We start from the raw sequence: 14,929 nt of genomic DNA on the forward strand, positions 1-14,929 counted from the left end.
TTGCCGGTATACCTGCGTCAACGCTCACAGATGATGTTTGCCAAGCGTGCGTATAATTAGAACATGTGTTTCCCTGGCCAATTGTTTTATCTTAAGCCACCGGTGGGGAGGAGCTTCATCGGCCAGAATTTGATCGATACATTGGCATTGTGTAAATAACCGTGACAATCTTGTAAGCGTGACAATCTTTTCGGGTGGTCAAGGGTTAATGACAGGCATAAAGCTACCACGTGGCCTAACCCAAAATTTTTTTTTTAGGGGTGCGCGCGTGTGTGTGTTTACACGGGAGTGCCAAAATCCAGAGGCGTCGTGTGGATTCACAACTCGCCTCATTAATCCTTCCAGACAATCCAGGCTTTGTCTTCCTCTCGGGAACGATGGGACGCGGGCAAACATCTGCGCGTGCAATCCGCGTGCGCCGTCCGCGTACACGTCGCTTGTACACGTCGCTTGACGGTGTGGACACGTCTTGTGCACGGCGTGTACACAAGCATGTGTATGCAAGCAGCTGCCAGCCGTACTGAGAAAGGTGCATCCCCAGTCGTTAGCGCTTAGATTGCAGATGCGCGCTGGCCAGTTATTTTCTCACGCTAACGCGCATTTCTACGAGTGTGAATGAGTTTGTGCGAGCCACGTGATCTCTGTGAGATTGAACGAGCTCGCTTGAGCTACGGCATCTCTTATGGGAGTGAGTTGAGGCCGCTTTGGCCTACAGATCTCTATGCAGGGGCAGAGTCACGCTGAGAAAATTGGAGGTGTCCTGGGAGCGAATGGTGGCTGGTGGTTATTAGTTGTATCACGAATGCAAAAGTGACCAATTATTTGGTAATGTGATCATTAATTACTGTTGCCACGCTACGTGTAGTACTGACAAGCCATATTTAGCGTTCGTTTAATCATCAATCTACGGAGCTATTGGCCACCGACTCACTGCTCGTGAGTTAGCGTGTAATTTAAATGTTCCATCATGAGCACAATCAGAACGTGATGAACATTACTCTCGTTATGCAGGGCCATTGGGGACACGTGCTGGCCATTGCTGCGTGAACCATTCGTAACTTGAACAGGTCTGAAGTGTTAGCTCTGGGATATCCACGTCTCCAAAACGAAGGGATGCGCTGCTCCTCGAGACACCTGAAGAGATTCTTCATCTCGTGGCGTAACACCGAGAGCACAATTGGAATAAAGTGAAGGGGAAATGGTATTACTCTTTGGTTCTTTTGGTAAAGTCGCGTAGAAAGAAAATAAATTAAATAATAGAATACGACGTTTCGATTGCAACACAAGCAATCGTCATCAGGTAGAAAACAAACCTAGTGAACTTAGAAATATAATGCAATACAACACAGAGAGTCGGCTAACACAACAGTCAGCACCCTATCTGGTTGATTACGTTCTTCCAAAGATTGTTAAATTTGAGAGAGAGACAAAACACAGACACGGAGACACGCAGACAGACACACAAGCAGAGAGAGACAACACAGAGACACACAGAGAGAGACACACAGAGAGAGACAAGCAGATAGAGACAACACAGACACAGAGAGAGACAAACAGACAGACACACAAGCAGAGAGAGACAACACAGAGACACACAGAGAGAGACACACAGAGAGACACAATCAGAGAGAGACAACACAGAGACACAGAGAGAGACACACAACACAGACACACAGAGACGCAACGCCTTATGATGACGACTGCTTGTGTTGCAATCGAAACGTCGTATTCTGTTATTTAATTTATTTCCTTTCTACGTGACTTTACCGAAAGAACCAAAGAGTAATTCCTGCAGTCACGAAAGCTTGAAATCGAGTTTGGGAAATGTTGTGTTTGAAATAAAAACATATTTCAGAGGAACATTTCCTCAATTACCTGTGTAACAGCGTTTAAATAAAATAAAAATCAGATAATCCTGATACATTTCCGTGTAAATGTTACCAGTTACTCTGGGCGAATTGTTTGTTTTCATTGTTATTGGTTTACGGTGTTTCTCAGCCACTGCCCTCTCTGTCTGCTCTGTGCATTGTGACACAACAGACTGTGACTTCGTCGCTCGTAGTGGCCCTGGCTTCTGGCCAGGAGCTTTCCGAGCAAGGAGATTTGTTTTCAGCGAATGCCGACAGCTCCAAGCATCCCATTGGGTGGCACGGTGGGGCTCTGTGTGAAAAGGTCATCCCAGCCTCGTGAATGCACAGAGCTTGGACCCCCCAACACAACAGCACCTGCGCCTTATCTTATCTTTATTCTGTGTGTACACCAATACCATGTGCAAGAGTGGGGGGGGGGATCTTTGTCTTAGTTTTTGTGTGTATAACCACCATGCCCATCTGGGCTAACGTGAAAGCCTGTCTCTCTCTCTCTGTCTCCCTCCTCTGTATCTAGGGCATCCCTCCCCTCATTTGTACAGGGCTCAACTTAAGGTCAAAGCTCCCAAATGTCCTGGTTTGGCTGAGACAATCCCGGTGTCAGAACGGTCATCTCTGCTCCTATTTGTGAATATCCCATTTTGTCCCCGGTTTAAAATTGCCGAGCGTCACGCTCGACTCATTACGCAGGCAGGGGGCGGCCCGTGACCTGTGAAGTGGGCGGTGCAGCCAGTTCATCGACCAGAGGTCCCGGTTGAGTCTCCAAGAAATTTCGATTTTGTCAAGGCGCTCTTCTTCCCCCTCCAACCCAGCTTAAATATACGCTCCAAGCTTGGTGGTGTTTCATTCTTCACCTGAGGACGGCTGCTTGCGTTGTAGCCGAAACGTCGTGATAAATTATTTTATTATGTTTAATTTTTATTATTTTATTATTTCCCTTCTACGTGACTTTACCGAAAGAACCAAGAAGATGAATATCCCAGAAATGTGATAGCGTCCCCGCTAACAACCCGTGCGCTCCTCTCCCCTCTGACACACACACACGCAGGTGATCAGCTTCGTGAGCCTGCGCTACGACGCGCAGTCCTTCTGGATGGTGCTGGCGCTGCTCTGGTGCTCCGTGGTGCAGACGCTGCTGCTGCCGCTGTTCCTGTGCGCATGCGAGCGCTACCGTGCCGACTGCCCCACCATCTGGGAGCACTGTGCCACCCTCATGGCTGCCGAGGATCTCGATGACGGTGGGTGGGTGACGGTGGCTATCCGTGGGTCATACATCGATCCATTCAGATATCTATCCATCCACTCATCAATGGATCGATGGCAGTTACCACAAACAGCGGGCGATCCTGGTAAAATCAGGATAGGGGGCAATCGTAGCCGAGTTTCTGGGCTACAACGAGTGGGCAAATTTAGACAAGGGGCCCCATTTCATTCCTTGCGCCAGGACCTATGGCAACCATGCTACGCCGCTGGTGACACCAGTGACAAACACAAGATTTTGATTTAAAGCTTTCGTGACTGCAGGGATAAACGCAAGATTCCCGTCAAATATTTAAGCAGAGTATAATGTCTATAGGCTCTTAATGGTAATAAATGGCCAGCCTAAGACACAGTTAAATCAGTCTAGCCAGCTGATATGGCTTCACCCATTAGACATTTGCTAAACCACTCGTTCGTTTGCACGGTTGCAGAGAAGGCGGTCAGGTGGAAGTGTAGAACAAAAAAACGTGCATGGACATCTGCCAGTGGTTTTGTGACTTCACATTGTGTTTTTTGCTATTATTGTTCATTGAGTCAAAGACGCTTTTTCAGCAGGGTCCTGACAAGTTTTTGCAGTTGGGGGGTGGGGGGGGGTGGCGACGTTGCCACGTGTAATCCCAGCCGAGTAATTCGCAGGTACACTTTTCAGCATCGGAGGATGTTGGGTCAACACCGCCAATTGGGAACGTAGGCGCCAGTTGGAATGTCACCACGGCTGGTTAAAAGTGCAGAAGGCGCCAGGGTTTATCCGAGCAGCGATGCTCGCGTGTACGAATTTGGCCAACCGGTTGCCGCATCCTCCCGGATTAGAAACAACACCGGCGGCTCGCTGCGAGTGACGTCTGCCCCCGTGGGGTCGCAGGCACCTCGAGCAAATGGCCCGACCGCCAAAGCTACGAGTAGGCCTCGGCAAGGTAAGGTAATTGTACCCTTTTTACCGGGTAGAAGGGTAAAGGTAAAGGGTAAAGGTGTCGCCATGCCAAGGGGTAAGGGTAAAGGGTAGAGTAAAAGGTAGGCTCGTTGCTTTTTACCTTTTACCTTACCTGCTAAAGGGTAAAAGGTAGGGTAGAGTGATTGTATTGTGGTAAGGTAAAAGGTAGGGTAAAGGTAGGCTCGTTGTTTTTACACTTCTACCTTACCTTGCCGAGGCCTAGCCACGAGTACAGCGTGGGTTTCACTCACAGTCGATCGCGTTAAAGAGCAGCGGGGAGGGGGGGGGGGGTGTTCTCGCTAAGGGTACGGGCTCATCAGTAATTAAACGCAAACGTAACATAGCAGCGCCAATGTTGTTAACGAAATGAGTAATGAAAAATTGTTCAGCAGCGAGTGTTTTATTTGTTTTTATGGCAGTCAATATTCACCGATTGGATGAGAATCATCATGAGTGATGGGGACGAGAACTGCTCTCCAAAGTACAAAGCTCGGCTGATTGAGACAAAATTAATTAGCCCGATTGAAGGGGCAGACTAAGTTAATTTTGTAACGTCATTAGAGTCAGCAGTACACTGAATAACAAATATGGCAATTGACTGTGAAAGCTATAGCCTATCCAATTACTTGCCCAGGGAACTGCTGATGGAAGGGTATTTGGCCTACTCTTCAAATGTTGGCCAGACATCGTGGACAAGGTGGGAGTACCCACAATGCCTCCCATCACGAGTGACCTGCCAATCAACTTACACATGGTGTACCCATTCATAGTGCTCGGTGGACAGAAGTGAGGCGTATTCTTTTGCTAAAGTCACGTAGAAGGGAAATAATACAATAATAAAAATTAAACATTATAACATTCTCACGACGTTTCGATTGCAACACAAGCAATCATCGTCAGGTGTGAAAACCACAGCAAGAATTGTTTTTTAAAAAGTGGCGTTTTTTTCTTATCGTCAGCACCACGGACAGCGACTGGCGGTTGTTCAGACGGACGAGTCCATCTATGCTCGGAGCAGAGGAGGGGGGAGAGAAGGAGAATGGAATGCGGTCTGAAAGTCACCGTAAGCGTGAACAGAAGTGAGGCGCCATTGGAACCTCATTTGCCAGTAAAAAATATGATAATTGTTTTTTTTACAATTATCAGAAGTGAGGCGGTTTAAGAAGACTGTCCCCGTTGTTCTCAACTGCCACGCCAAGAGAGCGCTGAGAACTGGCATCCCTTGGATTGCACGTCCAGCTGAGCTGACCATGACACCACGGCAGCTCTATCAGATCGAATTTTACTGTCGACATTTGGGGATAGAAGAGGAGGGGGGGCTGCGTGCTTGGGGGCTTTGCTAGGAGGGACCCCCTTGGAAAAGACCCCCGTTTGAGAGGTTTTTTTTCAAGAGGGACCCAAGGGGTTGGCGTGGGAGGAGGCACGTCGCTACGTGGTGCCGTCTTGGCGTATGATCCCCACACTGCGAGTCTGTGGGTGGCGTGGAGATCGCGCGTGTGAGAGAGGCCCGGCTTGCAAGGTGGCGAGCCACGTGCCACCCAGCAGATCGAACAGCACGAGCATTCTCTGGCTTCTGGACAAGATTAAACAACACACAGACATGTGCGCATTGCACGCACAAAAGCTCTGGATTGCAAGTTCGTCCGCCCCCCGTCGGTCCCCTCGCCCCCCTCCGCCCCCCCCCCCCCAGCCCCCCGCTGGCAAATGGGTCCACAGAGTGGTGCCCTGGGGGCTGACTGCGTGTCTAGACTGCTGCTCAGCCGCTCGATCGATACGCTGCGTCTGCAGTGGCCGGTGGCCGCACTTTGACCCAGACACGTCCTTCAATAGAGACGAGCGAGCGGGTGTCAGCTCGGCGTCACGTGGCGCGCGTGGCTGCACATTGCCAGTGACTCACGCGTGTAAAGCCTGAGACTTAGATGTTGTTGGGAGTCGCTTCGGCTGTGTGTGCGCGCATTGTGCACGCACGCAAGATAAGGTGGTTCCTGCAGCTGCAGTGATGGTTGGTGGGTAAATATATTGGTGGAGGCACAGATCCCTGCGGTGAGGGTCGGCAAGGGAAGCATGGGGTGGGAGATGGCATACGCAGTTTTTAATCTTCATGAGCAAGCAAGTATTAGTATTCAATTTTGATTTAAAGCTTTCGTGACTGCAGGGATTCATATTCTTTGTTCTTTCGGTAAAGTCACGTAGAAGGGAAATAATAAAGTAATATTTTTATTTTATTTTATTATTTCCCTTCTACGTGACTGTACCGAAAGAACCAAGAATAAGTATTAGTATTATTATGCATTTTGTCGAGCAGTGCCCGGCCCTACTGACCGCTCACATCGAGCCACCACTGAGTGAAAGTCAGTGCAGCAAGTGGGTTTGTTGACCCACGTACGTGCAACAGGCCTTCGTCAATCCACTGCTGCATGAAGACTTCCCCATGTGGTGCAAGTAATGGGGGGGAGGGGTGGGTGTTACTTGACCATACTTCTCCACGTTGGTCAGTGCGGATTGGTGAAGGTGGGGAGCAGATGTGGAAGTGTAGAAGACTAGCACAACGATGAAATGTGTTGTACTTACTGCCTTCTGCTTCTGCTGCTCAAAAGGTAGCTGCACAGTCTGCAACATCTGCTTCATCCAATCACTACCCAGGCTCTACCAGCTTAGCTCCGGGATCTGAAGATTCTGCATCAGGTGGGAGAATGTGGACTCACTCAATCGATCAGGAGGAGGAAGGAAAGCTGGATTGGGCAGGCAGCAGTGAAAGGGAATAAGCTGAATGATGTAATTAGGCGGTAATAGTAAGAGGGAATGACCTGAAGGAGGTGATTAGACATGTGGTGGTGAGAGGGAATGAGTGGAAGGAGGTGATCGATAGGAGATTCTTTGGGAAAGGCCCAGCGGAAGGCAAAGAACAGCGATGCTAGGCGATGTCCAACAAGGAAGGGGCGAACAGAGAAAGAGACCAGCGGAGGACAGAGGATCCTCAGGCCGGTCTACGGGCATAATTCTGCACGAAGGACAGTGATACTCAGCGTTACTGGGTTGGCCGCGTCGTCTAACAATGCCAGTTTGTCTTTAACAAAAAATAAATAAATTGGTCTTCATCATTTCTCATGCATCCCGGCTTTGAAGAAGGCGGCTAAACACGGAGCAGTGAGGGACGAGCGATGAACGATTTTTTTTTATTTTTCACCGACGTGACTTTACCGAAAGAACCAAAGAGTATGGATCCTTGGCGTCACGAAAACTTCAAATCTAGAATCCAGAGGATGTCCCTTCAGCCACCAAACAAACAATATTCATCACAAAGGCTGCCTTCAAAGTCTGGCCCGTCACAATGTATCGATCGACCGAGGTGTGCTTTCCATCTAAGCTCACATCCCTCAAACTAGGACCCATATATATTCTTGGTTCTTTCGGTAAAGTCACGTAGAAGGGAAACAATACAATTAAAATATAAAACAATAACATTCTCACGACGTTTCGATTGCAACACAAGCAATCATCATCAGGTGTGAAAACCACAGCAAGAAGATTTGAAAACACCTGATGATGATTGCTTGTGTTGCAATCGAAACGTCGTGATAATTTTGTTTTATAGATAATATTTATTTATTTTATTGTTTCCCTTCTACGTGACTTTACCGACAGAACCAAGAATATGAATCCCTGCAGTCACAAAACCTTTCAATCAAACTAGGACCCATATCTAACAGAAAGGGTCCTTGCCTATAAACATCAGCCAGTTCACCAGCATTGGTTCACCACAAGCCTGACTCTGCTGATGGAGACACTGTCAAAATCCGTATCAGGGTTTGATTACATCGAACCAATACTGCCAAAATACACTCAGAATCAAAATCAGAATCAGAAAGGGTTTTATTCGCCATGAAAGTTCGCACAGACAAGGAATTAACTTTGGCCGGAAGGTGCATACATTCACCATTTAGGAATCTTAAATCTTAAATAAGTGGTTTACAAGTCAAACTATACTAAAGGTACAAGTCTAACTAATACTAAGGAGCTAAAGTATATATATTAAATAAGACCATATGGCTGATGAAAGAATGGTAAGGTGACATTATGCATTTTGTGAGTTTATTTTGGCAAGGGTAAACACCCACACCTTTTGTTTAGATCTGGTTACACAACAGAAACTTGGCAACAGCAATAAAGTATTGTTATGAACTTTCTCCACAACGATGGGGAATTAACACTTTGTGTTGTCCATAAACAATGACTGCACAAAACCTAAGGTGGGAAAAAATATATATTTCATGTTATCAGCCATTTTATTACATGAGCATTAAGTTTGTTTTATGCTTTTCAACTATCCAGGCTATACACTGCTTACTAGAGGTTCAACATGCGTACGCCCAGAGAACACAGCAGTAATAGTCGAGCACTAATGTATGCAACCTCACAGCACCCACTCGCCGGAGACGGATATGTGAAAGGTCAGAAATGTGAACATCTGTAGATAATTACAGATACACGCCACGTACAAATGAGGTACTGGAAATAAATAATTAACGCTGCTTTACACATGGGAACATGCTACACTGTGCTTTCGAGGCGGATGATTAGGAATACATTACTGTCTGAAAAGGTCACATCGATGACGTAACGGTGAGCGCATGGGACTTGCAATCGAGGTCGCCCGATCGATTTCCTGGCAAGGTTGTTGAATCGACGATGCAAGTTTATTAACACCCCATTTTTCCTCCGACCATCCAGCAGTATGCAAACAATGGAAACACCAGTCAGTCGACTGGCCAGAGTGAAAGAGTAGGCCAAAAATACGCTCCAGAGCTCCCTCTATTGGAGGTCCTTCCACCAACAGTGCCACAAGCAAGCAACTGCAGGGTTGCACCTTTACATACAGAGACTAATTACACCAGGCATACAAAAATACTATACCACACTCGGTATAGACGGCTAATTGGTCAGGCAAGATATGTGATGGTTGCGTATATGCAAAGTTGTACCGTACGATAACAATGCCACATTCACAGCCATGTGACTGCCGCAACCGTAATTCTATTGCACAGTGGCATCCGCAGAAGGCTCCATCGTATGAACAGCTGACAACCCGGCCCGATTGCACACAGGAGGTAGCCTGACCTGCTAATCACAGCGTTGGATATTTTAATGATGATGATGAATTAAACTCGGAGCGCGGCACCGCACAGGATGCGCTCACTCTCGACAACGAGAGAGCACGGCGAAGAGGCGCGACGAATCGCAATCGGGGGAGAAAAAGCGACATCCACGGGGTGAGCCGGCGATACCAACAGTTGCCCAAGCTCTACAGTTCCCCAACATACGAAGGTGTTATCGGCCAATTCACGAGTGTTTACATGTGGGAAGGAAACGGAGCACCCGGAGCAAACGCACGCGCGCAAGGGGGAAACGCACTATCCCACACAGGTAGAAACGGTGGGGGTCCGTATTTTGTTCTGTACTGCCTTCTGTCAAACCAGCGCATGGCACCTTGACGCCCACAGTAAAGGAGCGTCACGACATTTGTGTGGTCCAGCAAACCCGCGCCTCCGCAGTTGCTGGTTTACAGGTCAGGTTTGCGATGGACGGATATGCGACGTTATGCTGCATGATGGCAACGCTCGCCTCTCCGTTGCATCGATGTGTGTGTGTATATCGACAGGCATGAAGACCAACGGGGGATGCGTTCGTGATTTGCCGGCCGAGGGCGATGTCGAGCTGAGCCCCAGCAAAGAGAACATCGCTCTCAACCGCATACCGCTGGAGGGGTACCAGCTGCGTGACCTGCACCAGTTGCTCGTGGAAGGCAAGCACTTCCTCCAGGTACCTCTGGCAGAGCCGTGAAACATTCATAGCCGGGAGAAGGGTGGCTATGTACGCCTGTAATGCAGCACTGGTGGATGACCACAAATGTTGCGAAACTCCCTTACCATGCTCTTAGTTCTTTCGGTAAAGTCACGTAGGTAAAAAATTAAATTAATAAAAATAAAATTAAAATCACGACGTTTCGGAGGCAACACAAGTCTCCGTCATCAGGTGGGACCGTCACAGCCAGATTTGCTGCATCAAGTGAGGCAGGGATTCAAGATGCAAGCCCTTAAATACAAATTAAGGGGGAGGGGAGGAGAGGGGGGGAGCTTATCAGAATGTGGTAGCCAATGAATGGAACGTATCGGGAGGGGGGGGCGGGGCTAAAAGAGGGCACGAGGTGCTCGGAGACGTGGACGTGTTTGTGCGCAAGTCACTGTTGTGGTGCTTGTCCCCTGGTCTGCCAAGGAGAAGGTGGTACAGAATGTGTTGACTCATCAACGTCCCACTGGAAATGTCGAAATTCTTTGGATCTTTCGGTAAAGTCATGTAAGGTATAAAATAAAATAAATAAAACTTCAAATCTAGATTGAAAATGTCTGTTTCCCTTGATGACATCACTACAATATATATCACCCGGGCAAATATCAAACAAGCAAACCCGTCTGTACTTAACCCACTTTTATGTCCTACTCACTCAAAGGAACAGATAAAATTCCAATGCGAATTAAACATCAAGCAGTCAGGCTGATTAACGATCCCGCACTCACCGATTAAATCAGTCGCCTCGTTATCACTTCTCGTTCCCATGAACTTCACTCATTGATTCCCTCCACCCAATTACGTGGAATCGGTCGAGCACACTGACTATTTCGTCTCATTTGTACTGTGATTAACCACCACACTGCAGGTAAAAAACAAGACACTCACTCACCCACTCAGTCACTCACCCACTCACCAAACTGTAGGTCCAGACACTCATATTCCTGCATCTTTCCTCGCAGGGCTCCACTTTAGACTTTCTTCCCATCGCCTCTCTTCCAAATCTCTTACAGTTACCTTGCTCAATTCAAGAAGCGGATTAACCGTTACTATTACACATGCAAGAATGTTGCTCGCTGCTCGCTGCTTGGCACTTGGACTTTTGGACATGTGCCCAGCATCTGTAAAAAAAATTTAATCTGACATATTTTTTTTATTAGCTCGACGTCTCGGCCCATCGCTGACACGGACCAGCTCAGGGGTGCGATCCCTCGTTTTCTAACTCGTGTGCGATTTTCTCTTCCAGCTGCCGCACACGAGGCGCTGCTCGCACGACGACGGGGACATGTGCTGGCCCGTGGGCTCGTCCAGCGGCAGCAAGCTTCGCGGGCCCACAGACGACTCCTCCGCCGGGCTGCAGCAGCACGCCTCGCCCAAGCACTACCGCAAGAGATTAGGCGGCGGCGGCGGTGGCGGCAGCATCGGAGTAAGCAGCAGCGCCGGGCAGATCTCGACCTCGGGATCGGCTCCAGACGGGCGCCCCGCCAACTACGCAGGGCGCAGGCGGCGCTCGGAGGGCGGCGTGACGGCCACGCTGCGTCCCGTCGTCGTCAAGACCATGAGCCTGGACGAAGGCGATGGCGACAGCGGCAGCAGCCGCTTCTTCACGCTCGACGAGATCATCAGCTACATCGACGAGACGCCGATGGTGAGCCCCTGCCCGAGCCCGGCCCACTCCTCCACGCCAAGAGGCGGCGGCCCGCGCACCAGCACGCCTGTGCCAAGGCACGGCACGCCGTCCAAGGGGGCGCGCGGCCTGCCCGACTGCGAACTGTTTGTCGTGTCTGGAGGGACCTTTGACATCGGCGGCGACGGTGGTAATCGGGATGCGGAGGACGCGGAGATGGCGGCAGCGCAGATGAAGTGCGGAGACCACGGTGCCGCAGACAGCTGCTGCTGGGACAAATGCTCGACCATGAGAAGAATCAATATTTCCACGCAGAACGGTGTAACTCAGTGACAATGTGCGTTGGAATTGCGTGGGCACTGAGAAACGCACTTGGTTTTCCAAGATCAGGCTCTCGGGGTGGAGCTCCGAGGTCCCTCCATGGCCTCGTGTGAGATTTTCCACCGAGATTGTGAGTGTGGAGGCAGATTGGACTGTTGAAACATAACAGCTTTTTTGGAAAACCCAGTCTTGAGGGTTTTATTCATAAGCCATTGAATAAATGTGTATCTTTGCCGATTGATAAGATTGCAGTACTCACGATACTACTACTACTGTGACTGTAATTAAAAACCATGGATGGTGATGAGAGAAAAAAAGCCCTGAATACAGATCAGGACAATAAAAAAAGAGTAAGACGCATTCAACAGCAGAGAATAATCAAATAGAACAAACACATGAAGAGGAAAGGGTCTGTTTCATCATCGAAACAGAATCGCACTTAGTTAGTCCATCACCAATGGGCATAAAGGACCAACGTTTTGCAGCAGTATTTGTTTGAAGGGGCATAATCCTGGACTGGTTTTGACTTTGCTGAGTCTCATTAGCAGCGTGTGGCCTGCATAACAACTGTTCCCGGGTTGACTGGTGTTATAGGCATGAGCCATCTTTTGATCACTGTTGGGACCGATAAGAGAAGTGCAAAATAATTTCACAGTTGTCTTGCGCCCTCTTGTACAACAGCGGCGAGGTTCGAGGTTTGAGATGAACGCGTAACAAGGCTCGTGTTGCTGCGAGGACTTTTCTTACTTGCATGAAGCATGTTGCGTGTATTTTGCAGCCACAGGTGCTGATGTGCTGAATATCAAGAAGGGAACCATTTAATAGTTGAGCCGTGATGATTTGCAAGGAAAAACAAAGGACAGATGTTTCCTCCGATACAAGCGAGTCTCCATCTAGTGGTGGTGAAGGGTCACTATGACAGCCTTACTTTAATTGTCCATTAAAACAGAGTTGTCCATTTGTCACACAAAGGTTGCCGATATTCACATTTGATTTTTTATTTAAGCACATCGTCAATTGATTTTATTTTCCGAAGGAAGCACTTTCTCTATGGACATGATGTTAAATGTCATAAAGGCGAAATATTGCGAAGCACGTTGGTCGATTTAGTGCAGAGCGAATTGTGGGTTACGTTTATGATATTAATAATAGCAATGCCCTTTACTTCACCAGGAGAGCCTCACTGAGTCTCAAGACTCTTCTTGGGAGGGTCCTGCTACATTGAGATGGTTTGGCCAACTCCATGAGAGGGGTTGGCTTCGTGTGGGAGGAAACCCAACTCCCCCAGAATAACCCCACGCATATTTTTGAATCGGGTAACACCTCGCAGATTAAAGAATACATTTCTGCACTGCCATTTCCTGGCCACCTCTCAACACCAGCATACAACACTTGGTATTCCAAGGCAGTCTCCCGTCCACCCAAGTACTAAACACAGACTCAGACCTGCTTAGCTGTTGAGATCTGATGATTGGAAACATTTAAAAGGGTGATTTTGATCTTGTATTATGAAAGGGTTCATTTTGCCGTTTTTTTAACTAACTGTAAATATTGAAACGGTTGGCAAGCAAGCTCATAGTGGCCATAGCCTTAGGCGCAGCTCTGCAATGCAACCCGAGCTACGCTTAAATGCCACGAAAAAAGTATTTCCATCTCCTTGTACTGTATTAAATTTCCTGTCTGGGGGACCAGGGTTGCAGTGGTGAGCACAGCGTACTGCGATAAATCCCGATACTCGAGTACTCCGGTTTAGTTCCCAGCTACAGATAACATCGTGGTGATTTATATCTGAATATCTGAAGCAGACGTGGCAATCCTCCCCTGCTAACCAAACATCCCCTTCACCAATCCGCACTGACCAACGTGGTGAAGTATGGTCAAACGACCCCTCATGACTAACACTGTGTGGGAAGGCCTTCATCGAAACAGTGGATTGACAAAGAGCTGAAAAGCATTATTGTCGATGACTTTATTACGATATTAATTCTAAAAAGGCCAGGATTTATTTACAAATGTGGTATGAATATATGGAGATGGGCATGTCGGCATGCGGTTCTAAAATATGATACCTTAAAACATAATCCAATGGGAAATCTACTCGTATTCATGAATGAATTGCATAGTACTGCAGCCAAGAAAAACATTACATAAATTGTACTTAAGTGGTTAGTCAATTGTATTATCTCATACAAAAGAGCGCAATTTAAAAAGATGGTTTAAACACTGCAATGAAGTGCTCTGATAAAAGCTTAACGATTGGGAACGTAACGATGCATCAATAACTTTAAATGTATCATTGTGCTCACAACACGTGCATAGATTCCTACTTGTGTGACTCCATTGTTGACCATTTATGTAATACTACATGCGGTTACATCAAGGCTGAGTGAACAAAACTGTACGGAGACAAGACAAAAATTCAAATAATGCAAACGGGGCAGTAAAAACGAGACAAAAAAAACCTTCATTTGGTTAAATCATGATCCCGAATCTACATTAAGAGTTCATTGTTACACGTTCATTAACAAGCCCACGTTACTGGCACCTTATGACCAGGGGTCAGATCTCCACATGTCCAGGGATGGCCAAACCGCGGCTGGGCACTTCCAAGTGCTGCTCGATGGAGACGTTCATGTGTATATATATATTTTTTACTTTTCAATTTTAACTTCATTTGAAACAGGAAACATCTGCAGAATTGCGACTAGCACGAGGCACTTGTGCCTGTGGCGGCCGAGCCAGACATAATGAGTTCTTTGTGGGGTGCTAATGTAGATTTTTTTTTAAATGAAAAACTCCGCAGCCAACCAGCGCACGAGTGAACTGGCTGTGACCACCGTTGTTGTTTTGTGGCGATCGGGTCTTGTGAATATTTTGGTTCGGAAGGCCAGGAAGTTTGGTCACGCACTGACCACTCGTGTAGGCACCATTGCCTCTGTGCTCTCTTTCTTCCACACTCGGGTCACACAACACCACCTAAAGAGACTGGAGACCTCGTTTTCCCACGAGCGTACAAGACGCACACGAGGCATGCATTTCAGTTCCCCGCGGCGTTCCTCTCGTCTTCCTGACACA

The 14,929-nt window shown here is 47.8% G+C and overlaps 1 protein-coding gene across 1 annotated transcript in view; it reads left to right on the forward strand.

Annotated features, from left to right (window-relative positions):
• Window positions 1-12,692, forward strand: part of LOC144942773 (putative G-protein coupled receptor 162) — a 41,159-nt gene extending 28,467 nt beyond the window's left edge. The window contains exons 3-5 of the mRNA XM_078869684.1: window positions 2,917-3,106; window positions 9,719-9,879; window positions 11,153-12,692. Of these exons, the coding sequence (XP_078725810.1) occupies window positions 2,917-3,106; window positions 9,719-9,879; window positions 11,153-11,866 (1,065 nt within the window). The 3' untranslated portion in view covers window positions 11,867-12,692. The remainder of the gene's footprint in view (window positions 1-2,916; window positions 3,107-9,718; window positions 9,880-11,152) is intronic.
• Window positions 12,693-14,929: the final 2,237 nt, after the last annotated feature.

This window comes from Lampetra fluviatilis, chromosome 28 (genome assembly GCF_964198595.1).
Source record: "Lampetra fluviatilis chromosome 28, kcLamFluv1.1, whole genome shotgun sequence".
Lineage (NCBI taxonomy): Eukaryota > Metazoa > Chordata > Hyperoartia > Petromyzontiformes > Petromyzontidae > Lampetra > Lampetra fluviatilis.